Genomic DNA, 19,955 nt, shown 5'->3' with positions numbered 1-19,955 from the left:
AAAGCCTGAATTTTAATGTTTTTCTCATTTGAAAATCAAGCCTATTCTTGAAATTATTTCTTCTGTGATGTGCAAAGGGATAATTTAGACTTAGGTTCCATCTTTGCTCTGCTTTATTCTGTGTGGCATTGGGCAAGCTGCTCTGTTTCCTCTTTTGTAAAATTGAAATAAAAATATCCCAGTTGCATTTTGTGAAGATTAGATGAGATTTATTCATATATAAATATATAGCAGTATGTGCATAAAACATTGAGCCCAGTGTCTGGTTCACTGTGGTGGTTCAGTGAATGCTCATTTACTCTCTGTTCCTCATGGGCCCACGGGTTCTTAAAGGAGGTTCACAGGTAATCTCCTGTTTAAGAAGAGGTTAAAATGGCCTTCATTAGGAACTCTTTGGGAAGCATTTTTTTTTCTGAAAACAAGGAGACAGCCTGCAGAATTCCCAGTAACCTCTGATTAGCTGAGCTGTTGTATTAATATCGCTGTGGAATGTGAACCTCTGTTTATAATCAGAAGTTTGTAGTCCTTCTGTGGGGTTCTGTGTGTACCAGCCCTTGCCACAGGTATTCTGCCACCTTTTTAATTGCGAGATAATTGACATGTAACATTTTATTAGTTTCAGATATACAACATAGTGATTCAGTATTTGTGCACACTGAAATGATCCCCACAGTAAGTCTTGTCACCACACATAGTTGCAGTTTTTTTCTTATGGTGAGAACCTTTTTTTTAAAAAAAAAAAAAATTTATTTATTTATTTATTTATTTGACAGAGAGAGAGATCACAAGTAAGCAGAGAGGCAGGCAGAGAGAGAGGAGAAGCAGGCTCCCCACTGAGCAGAGACCTCGATGTGGGGCTTGATCCCAAGACCCTGAGACCATGACCTGAGCTGAAGGCAGAGGCTTAAACCTCTGAGCCACCCAGGCGCCCCTCGGTGAGAACTTTTAAGAACTGTTCTCTCAGCAGCTTTCAGGTGGCACCGTATGATACCATTACCTGCAGTTATCCTGCTGTGTGCTGCATCCCCATGACTTACTTGTTTTATAAGCTGAGGGCCCCTAGAGCTGAGGACCGAGGACTCCAGATATGCCGGCTGTGGTGAGAGGGCCAGACAGCCAGCATCCGCGGAGCGCCTGTGCAGGGGCTTCAGCATGGCTTGTATGTGATCTTCATAAGACTTTATGAAATAGGTACCGTAGCCCTCATTTTACAGATGAAGAAGACACGCTTAGTGTAGCAGGTGATAAGACATGAGGTTTGAACCGAGGATGTTCTGGATGCCAGAGCCTGTGCTGCTCTAACATAACACACCACCTTTGTAAGGACAGAGGGGAGACTGAGCCACCGAAGCCTGTTAGCCCTGAAACGGGGCAGCAGGAAGGCATTAGTTCTGCGAGTGTAAAAGGCTGAGGTGTGGGAAGTATTGTGTGACTCCAGCTCTGGTGGTAGGCAATGGGAGGCCTGTTGAAGAAATGAGGTCAGTCAAAGCTCTTGAATTTCCACTTTGAGGGGTGCCTCGGTGGCTCAGTGGGTTAAAGCCTCTGCCTTTGGCTCGGGTCATGATTCCAGGGTCCTGGGATCAAGCCTTGCTTTGGGCTCTCTGCTCAGCAGGGAGCCTGCTTCCTCCTCTCTGCCTACTTGTGATCTCTGTCTGTCAAATAAATAAAATCTTAAAAAAAATTTCCACTTTGAACTCCGTGGTTGCACATTGTACAGTAGAAGAAATGAGATCAGTGACAGCCTGGGAACAGAGTTGGTATCTGGGAGGTGGGTAGGTAGTCTCCAGGGTTGGGGAGGAGGAATGGGCAGCTCCAACAGCCATCAGGACCAGGCCAGTTGTTGATTTGTGAGAATGTTTGTGCACTGGATGCTCAGGACCAGAGACTCCTCGAGTATGGGGCTGGTGAGGAGAGTCACATCTAGTTCTCTAGATCTCTCATTTCTTTTTCCTCCAGCAGAAACCCAGCCTTTTTATCTTTCTGAAAATTTTTAAGCTTTTGTCTCTTGGAGTCTAGTGTTTAATTTTCTCATTTTTGCTTGTCTCATTTACCTTTCCTTCTCTGATTCTGTTGACTTAACCAGGCAGTCATCTTTGTTAAATATTTCTATATTCTAGAACTACTCAGAACACCTGAGTAAAACAGTATCAGTTCTCTGAAAGCTCATGCTTCTTGCCCATTATAACATTAGACTCCGTCCTCAGTGAGCCTACCCTGTGCACCCCCACCCCCAGCTCTTTAGCTTAGTAATCAACAAGTGTTAGAGGTCATACAGGAAAGTTAAGGTGATGGCAAGTCTTCAGCTCTTTTAAAGAAATGCAGTCTTTATTATCCAGTGGAATCGTCAGTGACATTAGGTCCATATTATAGACAATGCTAGTTAATTTTGAAGGTGAATTATGTGTCACCTCTTTCTTTAGATTCAGCTTGAGCATAACTTCTTTTGAGAAACCTTTCTCAGTGGCCCCCATGTCTAAGTTAGATTCTTTCCCCCTGTACTTCTGTTCTCACATCCATTATCAGCCCAACTTCTCATACCATATTGGTCTTGTCTCTCTGTTTGATTCTCCTTCTGACATTGAGCTCCTTGAGAGCATGGACTGGTTTTGCTGTATGCCTAGAACCCTGGACAATATAATCCCTGCGACATTTTTTGAAAGCATGATAAACCTTACTTGTATTTAAATATACTGTATGTTGCAATACCTCTTCTCTGTAACCGTGAAAACTTACATGTTTTTTGCAACTTCCTGTTCCGATCCAGTTTGAGGAGGTTTAGTTTTCCCTTTTGTGAAATTTGGTGCTATTTAAAAATGATTCTGAAAGACCCAGAATAATGACTTTCATTTATAGCCTCCCTCCTGATGGGGTAAGAGATTACTTGTCTGTTCAGCACATTAGCAGGGAGCAGGCATTGGCTTTGTCAGTGGGCCCATCTCCCCAACCTTGAAACACAAATACCTTTCCCAGTCTGTGTCCTCTCCCAACTCTCTCCCCCCTCTCTCTCTCCTCAGCCAGGTTCCTTGAAAGAGTGGTTATATTCATGGTCTTAATTCCTTGCTTTCCCCCAACTGTTCAGCCTGTTACATTTTGGCTTCTGGTCCCACTCCTCCAGTGAAGCTAATCTTGCTGGGGCGGCACTTATGATCTAGTGAGTTAGGCGAACCCAAAAAATGCTTCAGTAGTCATCTCTGCTACATTTGACCTAGTTGACCATCCTTCCTTTGTCATTTGTCACTCTCTGTCACTACTTTCCTCAGCATTAAGTCTTGCTGGTTTGTGTTTGTGTTATCATTCCTTCATTCATTCAACAAATGTGAATGTGTGCCACTCCTCCACAAGGCCAGCCCCTGAGGCTGTGACCAACACCATAAAGGCCCTGCTCTCATGGAGCCTGCAGTCCACCACGCGAGTAGCCATTCCTGCATTTAACTCAACAAGTGGTTATTTAGAGCCTCATGTTCTCCACCTACTGCTGTGCCCAGCAACTAAAGAGGTAATGATGTCAAGCAGTTCCTTGAGGAAGGAACTTTTAATGGAAGCTTGAGGTGGCCAAGTGGAAATCCTGGACAGGAGTAGGGGTTGGCAGGGCAGGGAGATAGGGAGGGGTGGTTAATGATTGATTGCACAGCTCTTATAAAGTGATCAGTGCAGTCGCATCGTAGGAATGAGAGTCTGCTCTCACCGGCCGCCATTGTTGATGCGCTCCAGTGGAGACACACTACTCCTTTATTGCAGCTTCTCCTTCCTGGTCGGTGACTATTTTGAAATCTCTGCCTGGCAGAACTAGAGAGGTTTTCAGTCTTGATGGGAAATTAGGATATAGGCATGAGAGAATAGTTAATAATACAGGCTAAGTGCCACAAGGGAGGTGTAGTTTAATATGATTGGAATTCAGAGAAGGGCACTGCCACTTCCACGTGTGTTGATCCTGGAGCACCTTGGAGGTAGTGAGGCCGGAATGGAAGGGAGAGAGAGACTCAGAAAAGCAGAGAAGGAAGCAGGCCTTTTCAGCAGAGAGAACGGGGAGAGAGCAGAGGCAGTGAGTGGGGATTCATAGAGGGTCCTGTTGCCTCTAGGCTCAGACAGAGCCTCCTGCTGGGCTAATGGTGGAGTCACGTGGGGTTATGTGTGGGAAAGCGGAAGAGGACCTGTGGAGGGGTGACTTGACTATCAGGCAAAGGGACTTTAGCATCTGAGCATAGAGGTGGCATGTGGAGAATACACATTCTGGGAATGTGTATTCTTTTTAGAACAAATAGAACAAATCTGGGAACGATTGGCATCAGACCTAGGCACTGAGACATGAGAACACCTGGACTGGTAGGTCAGTCATTCAGTTCAGCAAATGTTGATGGAGCACCTCCTGTGTAGCAGCAGGAAGGCTGCCGAACAGAAAATGAGCGGGCACTTGTGCAAGATTGTGTTGGGGGTTGGACAGATGAGACAGGGAGTAGGAGGGGAGATGGGAGGAGTTAGGGCTCCTCCTTTCCCCACACGCACAGGTTTTAGGGTTTGGCAGACTATGGCCCATGGGCCAAATTGTCCGGATGCCTGTGTGTGTAGAATGGTTTTTACATTTTTAAATGATTTGTTTTAAATCAGAAGGAGAATGGTATTTCGTGATATATGAAAACTATATGAAATTCAAATCCCCCTGTCCGTAAATAAAGTTTTTCTGGAGCACAGCCTGGCTTGTCCATTCAGACATTGTTTATGGCTACTTTCATGTAGTAGCAGCAGGGTCGAGTGGTTGGAACAGAGTCTGCATGGCCCACAAAGCCTTAAATATGTATCACTTGGCCCTTTATAGAAACCTTGTACGCCCTTGAACATACCTGTCCTTACCTCAGTCCCTCTCAGTTCTCAAGCTACCTGTGCCTCTTCCCATCTGAGGCTTTTCCCTCCACCAGCCTTTTTTAAATATTCTCTTCTTTATATTCCTCTCAGGTCCTCAGCTTCTCTTTTTTCCCAGGACCTACCTTCTTCCAAATGTGCTCAGGACCTACCCTACTCAAAAAAAAGAAAAAAGAAAGAAGGAAAAGAAGGAAGGAAATGGGCATCAGCTCAGAAGCCCACTCTTGCTCCTGCTGTCCGTCTGTCATGTCTGCCTCCTGTTAACCTTCGATTTATTTACTTTCTTCCAGACCTCGGGCCCCAGTAGTCCATGAAAACTAGACTTGCTAAGCCATTAGTGATTCCTAGTGCTGGATCCAGGATTTCCTCAGTCGCATCTTCCTTACTTTCTCGGACATTTCATGTTTTGATCATTCTTTGTCCCTGAGATCCTTTTTCTGTTGGCTTCTGTGCCTTCGTTCTCCTTGGCGACTCTTCCTGTTTTCCCCGCCCCTCTCCCCACTCACCCAGAGTGGCTTCTCTTTTACCAGCACCTTACGCATTGGTGACTTAGCGAGGTCTAGCCTTTGTCCTCTTACATTGGTGACTTAGCGAGGTCTAGCCTTTGTCCTCTTACAAGAGCTGTTATTTTATTGTATGCCTATGATATGCCTGTCACTATATTTAAATGCTTTATGCAAATTATTCCTGATCCTTACAACAGACCTAAAAAGATAGGTTTTGTTTCCTTCATGTTATAAATAGGGAATGTGAGGCTTGGTATGCTTAAGTAATTTTCCCAAGATTACACAATAAGTGGCAGAACCCGAGCCTGCTTTGGTATATAGGTAAAGTCAGCTATGTGTACCGATGACTCCTGCCATAGGCTTTCCTTTCAGCTTCCAGCCTGTATGTCTATCTACTAGAAATTTCTACCTGGAAGTCCTGGCAGCACTTTACAGCCAACTCATCATCTCTTCTCCACTCTCCATCCATCCCCAACTTGGTGGCATGACCATCTGTTTAGTCATCCAGGCCATTCTCTTGACTTCGACTTTGCCTCCCCCTCACCCCTTCCGCTCCTCAGTACCCAGTTGCTGCTACGGCCAGTTATTCCTACCCCTTTTTTTGTTCTTTTACCCTTCCAGTCCATCTTCCACTAGGCTGCCAGAAGGATCTCTCATAAACCGCAGATCTGATATGTTGCTCTCTTGGTTGAAATCTGTTGGTGAGCCCCCATTGTTCTACTCTTCTACTCCAGGGCTTGACTAAGGAGAACTCACCTTATTTTTCTAGATCCTTCTCCTTCCAGCCTCTTACATGCTACAGGTATGTTTGTGGTTCCCTGTACCAGCACACCTATTCCTTTTCCCATGCAGTTCCCAAGGTGTCACCTCTTTTTTTTTTTTTTAATCTGAGAGGGGGTTGCAGATGGAGAGGGAGAAGCAGACTCCTTGCCGAGCAGCGAGCCCAATGTGGGACTCAATTTCACATCCCTGAGATCATGACTTGAGCTGAAGTCAGATGCGTAACCTGCTGAGCCACCCAGGTGCCTTGTGTCCCCGCGCTTTCTAGAATGCCCTTCTCTTCCTGGTTTATCTGCAGAACACGTTTTCAGTTTATCCCTAAAACAAACTGGCAACTGAAAAAAAAAAACCACTTCAAAGAGAGGACCTCAGCTTCTGAGCCTTTACCACTTCCAGTCTTTCCAAGAAGGGTTAGGTTTCCCCTTTTTATATTCCCCAGCCCCCTTGGGCAAATATCTGTTGTCCGGTTCAGCACAGTTTGTAATAATTTGTGCACATCAACCTCCTAAAAATTGGCACTCCTTAAAAGCAGCGAATTTTGTCTGGTTCCTTTGTTTATCTCATATGGTATCTAGCTTGTTGCCTGGGACCTGCTAGTTCAGTAATTGTGCAAGGAATACTAACGGTGTAGCTGGAGATGTGGACTGAGGCTTTGGAGCAAGGTCAGGTCAAAGAATGGAGATGTTGGCAAAAGCTGAAGAGTAGAATGTGCTATCACCCTGGTGTGTACGGCGTCACGTCTACCGCGGGTTCTCTCAAATGTTTGATCTCATTTCGTTCCGCTCCACAGCACCGTGAGACAGGCGGGTCACACATTAATACTCATTTGAGGGGCGCCTGGGTGGCTCAGTGGGTTAAAGCTTCTGCCTTCGGCTCAGGTTATGATCTCCGGGTCCTGGGATCGAGCCCCGCTCCCTCCACACCCCCCCCCCCCCCCCCGCCTACTTGTGATCTCTCTCTCTGTCAAATAAATAAATAAAATCTTAAAAAAAAATACTCATTTGAGAAATAAAGAACTGAGGCTCAGTGAAGCAAAATGACCTGCGGAATGTCTGGAACATAAAAGTGCAGGAAATTCAGTCTCCTCCAACTGCGTATGAGGCTGCTGCCCACTGCATGGGGGCAGGCAGGGGAGGGTCTGGGAGGGGAGCGGTAAGTTCCAGAATAAACCTACACATCACTGGGAAGGGAAAGGCGTGGCTCAGAGGAGGAGAAGAAGATAAAGAGAGCCTGGTGGAACTGCTGTGCTGTGAAGGACAGGTTTTCAGGAGGGGAGGGTGATGGGAGAGGTTTGCAAATAAGGGAAGGCAAATGGCGAAGGATGGAAGGGTCTGGCCACTGGGAAGTGCAAGAGAATAATTTCATGCAGTGAAAGCAGCTTGCCAAGTTGTTAAGGAGTATGTGGGCCTCGAGGGAGATGGAGGCGCACATGTATGCCACCCTCTCAAGAAGTTTGGCGGTGAAAGTGAAACCGAGAGGCTGGCATTTTGAGAAATGTCATATACCAGCAAATACTCTTGAGAAATTCATACAGTATTTTCATTTCGTGAACTTGAAACTTTGCAGTGGAAGCTATGCTAGGGAGATACTGCTTGATGACTGAGTATATCAGTGTCAGGGTGTTTTAGACCCAGTTTAACATTGGTCAGTTCCCGTCAAGGTGGGCTGCCATAAGGCAGGGTTTGTTTTTTGTTTTTTTTAAATTATTCTATTTATTTATTTGGCAGACAGAGATCACAAGCAGGCAGAGAGGTAGGCAGAGAGAGAGGAGGAAGCAGGCTCCCCACGGAGCAGAGAGCCCGACGTGGGTCTCCATCCCAGAACCCTGGGATCATGACCGAGCAGAAGGCAGAGGCTTTAACCCACTGAGCCATCCATGCGCCCCAAGGCAGGGTTGTTTAATCAAGCCTGAAAACAAAGCCAAGGGATGCCTGGGGGGTGCAGTCAATCAAGCATCCATCTCAGCCCTTGTTTTCGGCTCAGGTCCTGATCTCAGGGTCATGTGATCTCAGGGTCAGGAGATGGAGCCCTGTAGCAGTCTCTGTGCTCTGCGTGGAGTCTTGCTTAAGACTCTCTCTGTCCCCACCCCCTGCACACACAGTCTGAGTCTCTCTTTTTCTTTCTAAAATAAAGAAATCTTAAAAAAAAAAAGGCTAAATGTTATTTTGCTGTAGGTGATTGTGACAGTATGGACCCACCTTTAGATGCCGGACGTGTACTAGAGTTGGAAAACCCCTTTCTTATATTCATTTAGAATATTCATCTGCCTATAGGCTTCTCTCATCCTTATGACTTACTCTTTGTTCTGGCGTGATTCGATCAAGGGAAAGATTCCCTTGCTTTGTTGCTAGAGGTGGTTTTCTGATAGGAGCCTCAGTGTGTCGTCCACATTTCTTGGGAGACAGACTCTGGGAGGAGTTAGGCCTTGGGCAGCTCTTTTGTCCTGTTGATGAGGTGTCCTTTGTCTGCCAGGTAAAGCGGTACCAGTGCACCTTTGAGGGCTGTCCCCGCACCTACAGCACAGCAGGCAACCTGCGCACCCATCAGAAGACTCACCGAGGAGAGTACACGTTTGTCTGCAATCAGGAGGGCTGCGGCAAGGCCTTCCTCACCTCCTACAGCCTCAGGATCCATGTGCGAGTGCACACGAAGGAGAAGCCATTTGAGTGCGACGTGCAGGGCTGTGAGAAGGCGTTCAACACGCTGTACAGGTCGGCCTCTTCTCCAGCCCCTGCCCCTGCCCTTGTGATTACAGAGTCCTCTCCTTGCCCAGTGCAGATGGGCACTTCCAGCGCTCGAAAGGGCGCGGCTGGGGGGGCACCTGGGGGCTCAGTCCATTAAGCATCCAACTCTTGGTCTCAGCTAAGATCTTGATCACGGGTCCGTGAGTTGAAGCCCTGTGCTGGGCTTTGTGCTGGGTGTAGCACCTACTTAAAAATAAAATGAAATGCACAGCTGTGCTCTCCCAACTGTTTAAAATTCTCTGGAGGAACTTGTTACTTAAAGATTGACCTATATGGAGTTGGTTAAAAAGGATAGTACATTTTATATTCAGATTTGCCTCTCCTGGAGTGACATACTGACCTGGGGATTTTATTTATTTATTTATTTATTTGATTTTATTTTTTCATTTGACAGAGATCACAAGTAGGCAGAGAGGCAGGCAGAGAGAGATGTAGAAGCAGGCTCCCTGCTGAGCAGAGAGCCCTATGTGGGGCTCAATTCCAGGACCCTGGGATCACGACCTGAGCTGAAGGCAGGGGCTTTAAGCCACTGAGCAACCCAGGCGCCCCTGACCTGGGGATTTTAATACTTGCACTGTTGTTTCCCCTTGGCTCAGGATCTTGTCCAAAGGCTTCTGTCATTTTCTTTCCTTCATCACCTTGAAGTTAACTTTTTTCTACCACACTTTGGCCAGTTCTCTTTTACACTGTTTGTATCAGGAGGCTCCTGTTAGTCTTCAACTTTGGCAAGATCTAACACTTAGGAAGCACTCACCCTGCGCTAAGCGCTGTTCTGAGTGCGAATCCTCATAGCACTGATAGTAAGAAGTGGAGAGGTTTTGTAACTGGTTGGAGGGCTCTACCCAGTAGGAAGTGGGACCAGGATTTGAGTCCTAGGCAGTTTGGCTGCACAGTCACACTCCTACCACTAGGCTACATACGTCTCTGAATTTCTCTTCAAGCAAGAAAACTGGGGATACTAATATATTAAGGATGTAGGGTTCCCACGCCCTGGATCCTGAAGCACATTAAGCTAACGGGGGTGGGGCTCTGTCCTACATTATGCAAATGCCGGAGGGACTTTGTCTCTTGGGCTGTCTCTTAGGCTGAAAGCACATCAGAGGCTTCACACAGGGAAAACGTTTAACTGTGAATCTGAAGGCTGCAGCAAGTACTTCACCACACTCAGCGATCTGAGGAAGCACATCCGAACACATACAGGAGAAAAGCCATTTCGGTGAGTCGAACTGCTCTCTGTTTGTCACTGACCAGGTTGCAGCTGGATGTCTCCATGGGCCCTGACATTTTTCGAAGCAGAAAGAAAATTCCCTCTGCTAGTTCTTTGGCGGCCACAACTGACTCCTGCATACAGGAGGGGGTGGTGATGGGTTCTAAGAGCATCCTTACTCGGGACCCTAGTGATGGCCTTTCTGCCTCAGGTTTTCCCTTTCTCAACAGGCATTTGTTGAAACTCACTTAAGATGGGAGGCACTTTTATTGGTGCTAGAGAAATACTAAGACACATGCTCTTCTCTTGGGAACGTAGTCTGGTGAGAAAGTACTAAGTAACAGACAGTATGAGAACAAGGTGCATAGATGACTTCAAGCACAGTGGAAGGGAGAGCTGCCTAAAGATCTAGGTGGGTAGGGGAGGAGGTGAGAGGGGATATGAAGGGTAAGAATGCAGGGTTTTTATTTTGTTGCATGTTGAGTTGTTGCCTTGTAATTCATCTGTGTATACAGATACATAGAGAAGCAACCATTTTTGTTTGTATTTCAGTCTGTATATACCTGTGCCCATGTGTATATTGAACACATCCACGTGTAAATGTGTATGTAACCTTGAAGGAAGGACGTGTATCATCTCCCTTCTTCTCCGCTCACAGCATAGGGTCTGGTTCTGGGCATTCAGTGGGGATTCAAAAACATTTTGAACAAATGTTCAAATTTTGAACAAATGATCATATGACACTTTTAAAATAAGATAATCAGCTTGTAAGGATTCTGCCTAAATACAGTATAAATGTATTACTGAAAATTGTTCATAAACATTGTCTCTGAAGTGTGGCAGGAGAGACTTTACATACATGGCGTCGCAATGCTACCTTTCCCCTCTCAAGTCACTCATCTCATCAGGATCCTTAGACTTTGCCCTTGTCTTCAGGGGCAGTCAACTATTTTTTTTTTTTTTTTTTTTTTCAGATTTTATTTATTTACTTGACAGAGCAAGAGAGTACGGACAGGGGGAACAGCAGAGAGAGAGGGAGAAGCAGACTTCCTACCAAGCAGGGAGCCCAGTGCGGGACTCGATGCCAGGACCTTGAGACATGACCTGAGCCGAAGGCAGACACCCAACCATCCTAGCCACCCAGGCACCGCATGATTCTTAAACATCAACTGAATGGAATTGTGTTTTAAAATTTAAGTTTCAGGACGCCTGGGTGGCTCAGTTGGTTAAGCAGCTGCCTTCGGCTCAGGTCATGATCCCAGTGTCCTGGGATCTAGTCCCACATCGGGCTCCTTGCTTGGCAGGGAGCCTGCTTCTCCCTCTGCCTCTACCTCTGCCTGCCTCTCTGTCTGCCTATGCTCGCTCGCTCTCTCTCTCTCTATCCCTGACAAATAAATAAATAAAATCTTAAAAAAAAATTTTAAAAATAAATAAATAAAATAAAATTGAAGTTTCATTCCTGAGCATAGCCCCTCTAACGGCAAGAGTATTTATTTATTTATTTATTTAGTAAGTAAGTAAGTAAATAAGCTATATGCCCAACATGGAGCTTGAACTCACAACCCCGAGATCAAGAGTTGCAGGCTCTACCGATTGAGCCAGCCAGGCACCCCTAAAAGCAAGAGTATTTAGATTCTAGTTGGTTACTCTCCAGATTCTGGGAAGCTTGGGTTACTTTTTCCCACTTAGGGCTGTTGAGGGGACTCTTAATTTTTATTCAATCACATGCATTTTTGTGATGATTGAAACTGCTAATTTTTCTTGAATATTAGATGGGAACTTAGACACATGATTATATATAATTAAGAAGTAAACAGCTCCAGAGAAGCTTTCTATTTAAAGAAAGAAAATATTTTGGCTTACAAGAAAATGCATTCATTCATATAAATAGTTACTGAATGCCTGCTGTGTGGAAGAACTACAGCAGAGAGAAAGGACTACTTGGACCCTGCCCTCAAAGAGTTTCTAATCTAGAACAGATAACGAATGTATACCCTTAAAGATAAAATAAGATTGGAAAGGACAGGTGCGCTAAAAGAAACAACAAAGATAAGTGCCTCAGGAGTTCTCAGGAGGGAGAGATTACTTATAGCTCTGGTTATCAAGAAAGTAAAAGAGAAAAGTAGATCTTGACACTGAAGATTATAAGTAAGTCATTAATGGCCATTATACATTACATATTATGTGGTCAGTGTAGTTGGGACTGATTGTGTTTTCGTGTTATATTTTAGGCTTCCTGCCTATGTGAGAGCTTCTGTACCCACTATTGACATTCCTACTATTCCACTGGAAGTAGATTTTCTGTATCAGCTCTGATCGTCAATAGAATTCTGTTAAGTAATTCATCAAAAGGCTTTCATTGTCAGAGCTCTCAACATGTGACTTACTTGTAGGACAAGAAATATTTATCCTGGACCATCAGTTCCCTCTGTTCCCAGATCTGTCACTTTTTCCAGCGACCTGTCTTCATTAACCATCTCTAAAATCAATTTTCTCGATCAGATCTCTGTGTTCTGAACATGTGTTTTAGTTTGAACTTGTATTTATAAGAGATGTTGAAGATAGAAGACGTATTTCCCATATGACTGCTGTTTTTTTTTGCTTAAACAACTTCCTTAGGTGTGATCATGATGGCTGTGGGAAAGCATTTGCAGCAAGCCACCACCTTAAAACTCACGTCCGTACACATACTGGTGAGTTTAGGCTGATTTGTAATTTTTCTTTTAACCTTCATCAAGCCGGTAAATATCTGTGTTTCTCTTGGGACTTGTAGAGCTTCCTGGGTGGAGCAAACCTAATCAGCTTAGCCTTCACCTGTAATGTTTGAGTTTCTTTCAGAGTGAAAAAGATCTAACGGTTGGACTCAGGAATCCAGCCTTAAGTGAAATCAGTGCAGAGATTCTCAGAAGAACCTGTAGTGGGGGTGGTGGGGGGGAAATGAATCTTTTCTTTAAACTTGCCAGGGGCAAGCTATGTTTACTCTACATTCAGTTTTAGGACTGGGATGGTAAAGATGTAATTTGTCCACTTTGTAACAACTGTTACCTGAACCTTCACAGGAATATTTACTTCTCTCTGTTAGGGAAAAGTAGATGTCTGAATCGAGTGAAATGACTATGGAAATATTAACACTATTTGTCATTCTTGCAGGTGAAAGACCCTTTTTCTGCCCCAGTAATGGCTGTGAGAAAACATTCAGCACTCAGTACAGTCTCAAAAGTCACATGAAAGGTCACGACAATAAAGGACACTCATACAATGCACTTCCAAATCACAATGGATCAGAGGTGCGTGGTGTTTTTTCTCTTGTTTTGACACAACACAGAACAGCAACAGTTGTTTGTGTATCAAAATAAAAGGTCAAAACGTCTTCTCTGTGCATCCAACAGTGAGAGGGAAGAAGTCAGGGTCAAGATCTGTGTCTTTGTGTTGGGATGGTTGTGTCTTTGTGTTGGGATGGTGCGAGCCGGCAATTTCACCAGGCGCCCTGTGCTTCAGCTTTTGATTTGGCTCTGCCACCTTCTCATCAGATATGGTGCAAGAGACACCTTGTAACCAGAGGTCTCACATGGGTCAGCCAGATGCTCTACAAGTCTTATTTTCTCACTTGTGTTTGTGAAACATCTGTACTTGAGTTTGAAACGCAAATTAAAGCTTTGCTTCATACATCTGTTTAATCTGTCACTGGAGAACCAGGCAGAATCTGGAAAGTTTCTTGCCCTTTTGAATTGTCTGTAGGCCAGAAGGTTTGAGAGCCACTGATGGGAGGTACTGAACTGCAGAGCTTTCTTCTGCAGAGTTTTAGACAGTTGGTCTGTTCTTTGCCAAGCCCATCTACTGTATTTTCTTCTCTGCAGCTTCATTCTGGAGAGGTCCTGGGAGAAATTTGCTGTTTTTACTTCTTCTTCTTCTTTTTTTAAAGATTTTATTTATTTATCTGACAGAGATCACAGGTAGGCAGAGAGGCAGGCAGAGAGAGAGAAAGAGAGAGAGAGAGGAAGGGAAGCAGGCTTCCTGCCAAGCAGAGAGCCCAATGCAGGGCTCGATCCCAGAACCCCAGGATCATGATCCGAGCCGAAGGCAGAGGCTTTAACCCACTGAGCCACCCAGGCGCCCCTTCTTCTTCTTCTTCTTCTTTTTTTTTTTTAATTTTATTTTATTTTTTGATTTTATTTATTTGTCAGAGCGAGCGAGAGCGAGCACAGGCAGACAGAGTGGAAGGCAGAGTCAGACGGAGAAGCAGGCTCCCCGCGGAGCAAGGAGCCCGATGTGGGACTCGATCCCAGGACGCTGGGATCATGACCTGAGCCGAAGGCAGCTGCCTAACCAACTGAGCCACCCAGGCATCCCTCTTTTTTTTTTTTTTTAAAGATTTATTTTATTTATTTGAAGGGGAGAGAGAGAGAACAAGCACATGGGGAGATGGAGAGAAGCAAACTCCAGTGAGTGTGGAGCCTGACACGGGGCTCAGTCTCACAACCCTGAGATCACGACCTGAGCTGAAATCAAGAGTCAGATGTTTAATTGACCAAGCCACCCAGGCGTCCCTACTGTTTTTACTTCTAACATATTGGGCACTTAATGTATATCTGTTAAACCTAGGAAGTAAGTATTATTATTATCTTACTATTTCATAGATAGGGGAACTGAACCACACTGACCTCCTTTTGAAAAATGAGGTTTCTACTTAAAATAGGTAATATCTTTTGGTTTGGGGAGAGACCACATAAATTCTGTGGTTTCCAATTTTTAAACAGCAAAGGATCCCTTCAAACCTATTCTGCCCCTGTATCTTATTAGTAATAATAACTAGCATTTACTGAGTGTTTACCTTGTGCTGCATTCAGTGCTGAGTGCTTTTACATGGATGGTCTCACTCACAAGCTCTGCAAGGTCAGTACTGTTATTAGCCCCACATTACCGATAATGAAGCTTATGAGGCAAGGAGAAATTAAATGACTTGCTGAGTATCCAAAGCTTGTAATTATTCTGATTTAATAGGCAGTCTGATTCCAGAGCCTGGTTCTTGACCCCTGTGTGGTGAGAGGCAAAATCACATTAGCTGTCAAGGCTGTGGCCTATGGAGCTCAGCTGCCTGAATTCAGATCCAAGCTCTGCTACTGATCAGATGGACACCCTTAGGCAAATGGCTTTTTTGTGCCTCAGTTTCTTCTTCTGGAAAACCAGATAAAAATATTAAGATCTGAGAGTCTTTGTCTACTAAGCTACCTGTATTAAGTCATGATCAATCTTCTTGTTCATGTGACAGTCAGAGGACAGTTTAATTGGTGACAGCCCCTAAGCACTGGGACCCCCTGCCCAAACCCCCCCAGTGCATGGTGCTCAGGTCTTGTTTTCTCTGGGTTGCAGCTCATTCCCCAGTAGAGGGAAGCTCCTCTTGTCCCAGGCTTTCAGAGCCATCTAGATTGCCCTGAGTCCTAAATAAAGACCTCCAGCCTGGATCTCTTCCTGAACTCTAGACTGGTACAGACAGTCCCCACTTAGGATGGTTTGATTTTATGGTGTAAAAGTCATATGCATTCAGTACAAACTGTACTTTGAAACTCGATTTGACTCTTGTCCCTCTAACAGTAGGCTAGGCTGTATGATCCTGTATGATCCACAGCCCCCTGTCAGCCTGCGATCATCAGGGTAACCAGCTGGTAACGCTTCCAGCTATTCCAGACCCATTCAGCCGGTCTGTTTGTTTTTCCCGTTCAGTACAGTATTTAGTCGGTTACAGGAGCTAGTCAACACTGTTATAAAATCAGCTTTGTGTTAAATTATTTTGCCTGACTATAGGCTAGCGTAAGTGTTCTGAGCCTGTTTCAGGTAGGTTAGGCTAAGCTGTGATGTTTGGAAGATTAGGTGTTCAGTGCATTTTCAACTTAGGCTGGGTTTATCAGGATATAGCTACACTGTAAGTTGAGAAAGATCAATATTTTCAGCCTCCCTCCTCAACCCAGAAAACATCAGTCTTCTCAAATTTCATATGTCCAAACCTCTTCCACCCATAGGTCCCCACCTTAGTAAATGGTACCTCTGTGTTTTTAGTGACATAGGCCGAAAGTCTTGGAGTCGTTCTTGATCCCTCTTTTTTTCCCCTCAGATCCCACACCTACCAGCAAAATGTCAGCTCTACCATGCAAATAGACATAGAATCTGATCACTTCTGATAACTTGGTTCAGGCCACTGTCATCTTTTGTCTCAATTACTACAGTAACCACTAAATGATCTTCCTCACACCTTTCCCCTTCTCCCCACTCCCACTCTGCCCTGACACAGACTGGATTACATATGTCACCCAGAGCAATCTCTCTAAACCATAAAGCAAATAATGTCTGTCCTCTGTTCATAACTCTGCAGTAGCTTCTTACATCACTTAGAGCAAAAGTCAGTCAGAATCTTACAGTGGCTTACGGAGTCATTTCTCTTGGTCACTTCTCTGGCCTCATTTGCTTCTCTTCCTCTCACTTTAGCTCTCCTGTCCTCTTTGTAGAGAAGAGGGAAGCCCATTCCTGCCTCCGGGCCTCTGTACTTACTATACCCGCTGCTTGGAACACTTTTCCCAGATACGTGCCTGGCTCGTGCTGTCTTTCCTTCAGTATTTGCCCAAATGCCAGCTTATCTAAGAGGCCTCCCTTGATTTAATAAGAGGGCATCTCCTGCCCCGGCATTCCCTGTTCCCTTTATCCTCCATAAACTTAGCATCATCTTCGGGGATTTTGTCACACACCCCCACCACAACCCCCAAATGTAAGCTCTCTGGTGGCGGGGACTTGTTTTGTTCAGTATCGTAGCCCTGGGCCTGGAACAGTGCCTCATACGTAGTAGACGCTCAGTGACTATTTGTTGATTGTATGTATGAATGGAAATATTTGACCCACGAGGTAAGCAGGGTTCCCACTCAAAGTATGTGAATCGCAGCTGGCATTCTAGGAATCCAGAGTTCAGAGTTAGCCTCGGCCGCTGTATTTGGAAGTAAATCTTCAGCACTACTGAGTAAGAATCCCTGAGATGCTGGGAACACAGTGATACAGAGGAAGATGGCGTTCCCCTCAGAAGCCCTGGGTTTGTGTTCTGCTAATGAGCTGTGTGATTTTGGACAGTTCACTGCCAGTCTTAGCATTGATTTTCTCATACTTAAGATGGGAATATAAAATATTTGTTCATATGAATAGCAAATCAGGCCATGTGAAATTGCTTTATAAATGAGAAGACCAATTACACAAATACTATTAATTTCATATTATTACAGCTTTTGTTCCTCTGGAGCCTGAGTCATGAGATAATTCTTAAACTCATCTATTAACCACCTTTAAGAAATATAAGACAGTCTTCTAAGAATATCAGGATTTTAAAAATTAAAATAATTCACATAGCCCTTTCTTCGAATGGTTTTTACCTTTCCAAGAAACAAATCTTTTTATTTTTTTTATTTTTAAAGATTTTTATTTATTTATTTGACAGACAGATATCACAAGTAGGCAGAGAGGCAGGCAGAGAGAGAGAGAGGAGAAAGCAGGCTCCCTTCTTGAGCAGATAGCCTGATGCGAGGCTCGATCCCAGGACTCTGAGATCATGACCTGAGCTGAAAGCAGAGGCTTTAACCCACTGAGCCACCCAGGTGCCCCCCAAGTAACAAATCTTGACATTTACAATCATAGGGACATTGTGATCAAGTGTTTTATACATGCTATGCTACTATAAATCTTAATTTTTTTTGTTGTTACTTAATAAGAACTTTTTGTCTTTCACAGGATACAAATCACTCACTTTGTCTGAGTGATTTGAGCCTTCTGTCCACAGATTCTGAACTGCGAGAAAATTCTACAGTAAGTGTACCTGTGATACGGGTATGAGAAAAATAAGTGCAAGAATTGAGCACACCCCTTTGGTGGGAAAATTAAGGGAGGCCAGCCTTTGGAGTCTTCCAGATTTGGTTGCATCCAGTTGGTTGAGGGCTATTTTGATTTTATTTCCTGATAGAGCCCTCATGGGAAAGGTTGTACTCTCTGATGTCTAATGTCTTTTGACCCATGTCACTCACTCGATAACCTCTGGCTCCAGAAAATGTCTTTCTTTTATTCACTTAGCAGATACTTACTGAGTGCGTAGTCCATCAGGTAGTGTGCTGGTATGAGCTTGTAGGTGTAAAAAAGTAAGTGTGGTCTGTCCTTGAGGAGTTTAAAATTAGTTCTATATAAGGGGAGAGGCAGAATGCACCAGAACTCCAGTTTGCAGGCTTTCTCAAGCCCTGCTGATGTAACTGGAGTCTGTCTTTGTCTTTCTTTGAGCTCACTCACTGCATTGAGGTCTTGAGGGAGCCTTCTTTCTGAGCCTCTTTAAAAGGACAACCCCACTGTCTCTTGATCTGGTGCCTTCAGTTGACTCTGTGTGGAATTTCCCTGCCATTCCCGTGGCTTGGTGATGTGCCTTGCATGCCAATGTATGCGGAGCTTATCTCCGTGAGGATCTGCGCTTTGCTGTGTCACCAACTGGGTTGTTACGGATGCATTGTTTGACGTTTTTGTATGGTAAATAAACATAGCTTAAGTTAGATTTTCTATGAGTATTTGCCTAAGTAAGAAGGAATCAACATGACGGGAGGTATTTGAGCAGAAACGGAAAGACTCGGGAGTGCCGTCAGAGTGTGTCAGTGGGGTCCTCTGCGCTTCTGATGCCGGGCTTCTTGGGCTACACCCCAAGCCTACTTCATCAGTATCCTCTGAGAGTGGCATCTGACACTGTGTTTTTTAATCTAAGCACCCCAAGGCTTGGGTTCTTCTGGTGATGGCCGAGTTGCTCTTATCAGACCAACCCCCCATGGAAAACAGATGATCAGGAACAGCTACTTGAAGGCATCAAAGGGCAGCCCCCAAACAGGCAGAGGTGAAAGCTCAGAAAAAGGAGCCACACGGACAATGAATGGCAAAGGCCCTAGATATGTTCTCAAGTTTTACCGCTGAGCAGCCTCAGGGCAAGCCCCAGGTGACACCAAACAAGATGGCTAAAACTCCGTAAACATGCAGTCTCACTGGCTTGATAACCAGAGGACAGAGCTCAGAGCTACCACAGCAGCACCTGGAAGATGAAGGGGGGATTAGCCTGGAAAGTAAAGAGCCACAAAGTGGGAACCCCAAGCTCTTGTGTATAAACTGGTCACATCTCTAGTTGACACCCGAACTGGGCATGTGTGAGACAGACCCTCCGCAGCCCAGCTGGGGCTGAAGAACTGGATGAAGAGATGGCTGCTCTCCCCCACAGGGAAGACCGAGTTTGCCATTGGAGCACAGCCGGATCCACAGAATAGTCAAGCCGACAGTCTCTACAACATACCGTTTACAGTGCCCTGGGTAATCCCAAATTAGTACACGTAAGAAAGAGGAAAACATTTTTTTTTAATAATTCATTTCTTTAAGCAGTCTCTTCACCCAACATGGGGCTTAATCTCACGACCCCAAGATCAAGAGCCACAGGCTCCACTTACCGAGCTAGCCAGGTGCCCCAGTAAACAAGGCTTTCTGAGTAGCTCCTTCATGCTCAAGGGCGTAAAGGAACATGCTTGTAATAATTGAATAAACAGGAAATCTCAGCAGAGAAATAGAAACTATAAAAAGTGCACCAAATGGAAATTCTGGAACTGAAAATATATCTGAAACAAAAAATGTACTGGATGGGCTTAACAGCAGATTGGAAATGACAGAAGAGAGAACCAGTTAAATTGAAGACAGAGCAATAGAAATGAACCAATCTGAAGAAGAAAGACACTAAATAAGCGATTCATGTGATTTTTATGCCTCTTTGCATTTCAGAGTTAATAGTCTAAGATGAAATTTCTATATGAGAGGCCTCGATGC

At 44.7% G+C, this 19,955-nt stretch overlaps 1 protein-coding gene across 2 annotated transcripts in view; it reads left to right on the top strand.

Annotated features, from left to right (window-relative positions):
• MTF1 (metal regulatory transcription factor 1) overlaps positions 1–19,955 on the top strand; it is a 41,687-nt gene that overhangs the window by 8,056 nt on the left and 13,676 nt on the right. For both annotated transcript variants that reach the window (XM_082686338.1, XM_082686337.1), the window contains exons 3-7: positions 8,616–8,854; positions 9,972–10,103; positions 12,714–12,787; positions 13,245–13,381; positions 17,856–17,930. In XM_082686338.1, the coding sequence (XP_082542464.1) occupies positions 8,616–8,854; positions 9,972–10,103; positions 12,714–12,787; positions 13,245–13,381; positions 17,856–17,930 (657 nt within the window). The remainder of the gene's footprint in view (positions 1–8,615; positions 8,855–9,971; positions 10,104–12,713; positions 12,788–13,244; positions 13,382–17,855; positions 17,931–19,955) is intronic.

Source organism: Mustela nivalis (assembly GCF_964662115.1).
Source record: "Mustela nivalis genome assembly, chromosome: 10".
Classification (NCBI taxonomy): Eukaryota; Metazoa; Chordata; class Mammalia; order Carnivora; family Mustelidae; genus Mustela; species Mustela nivalis.
This window is presented reverse-complemented; position numbering and strand designations above follow the sequence as displayed.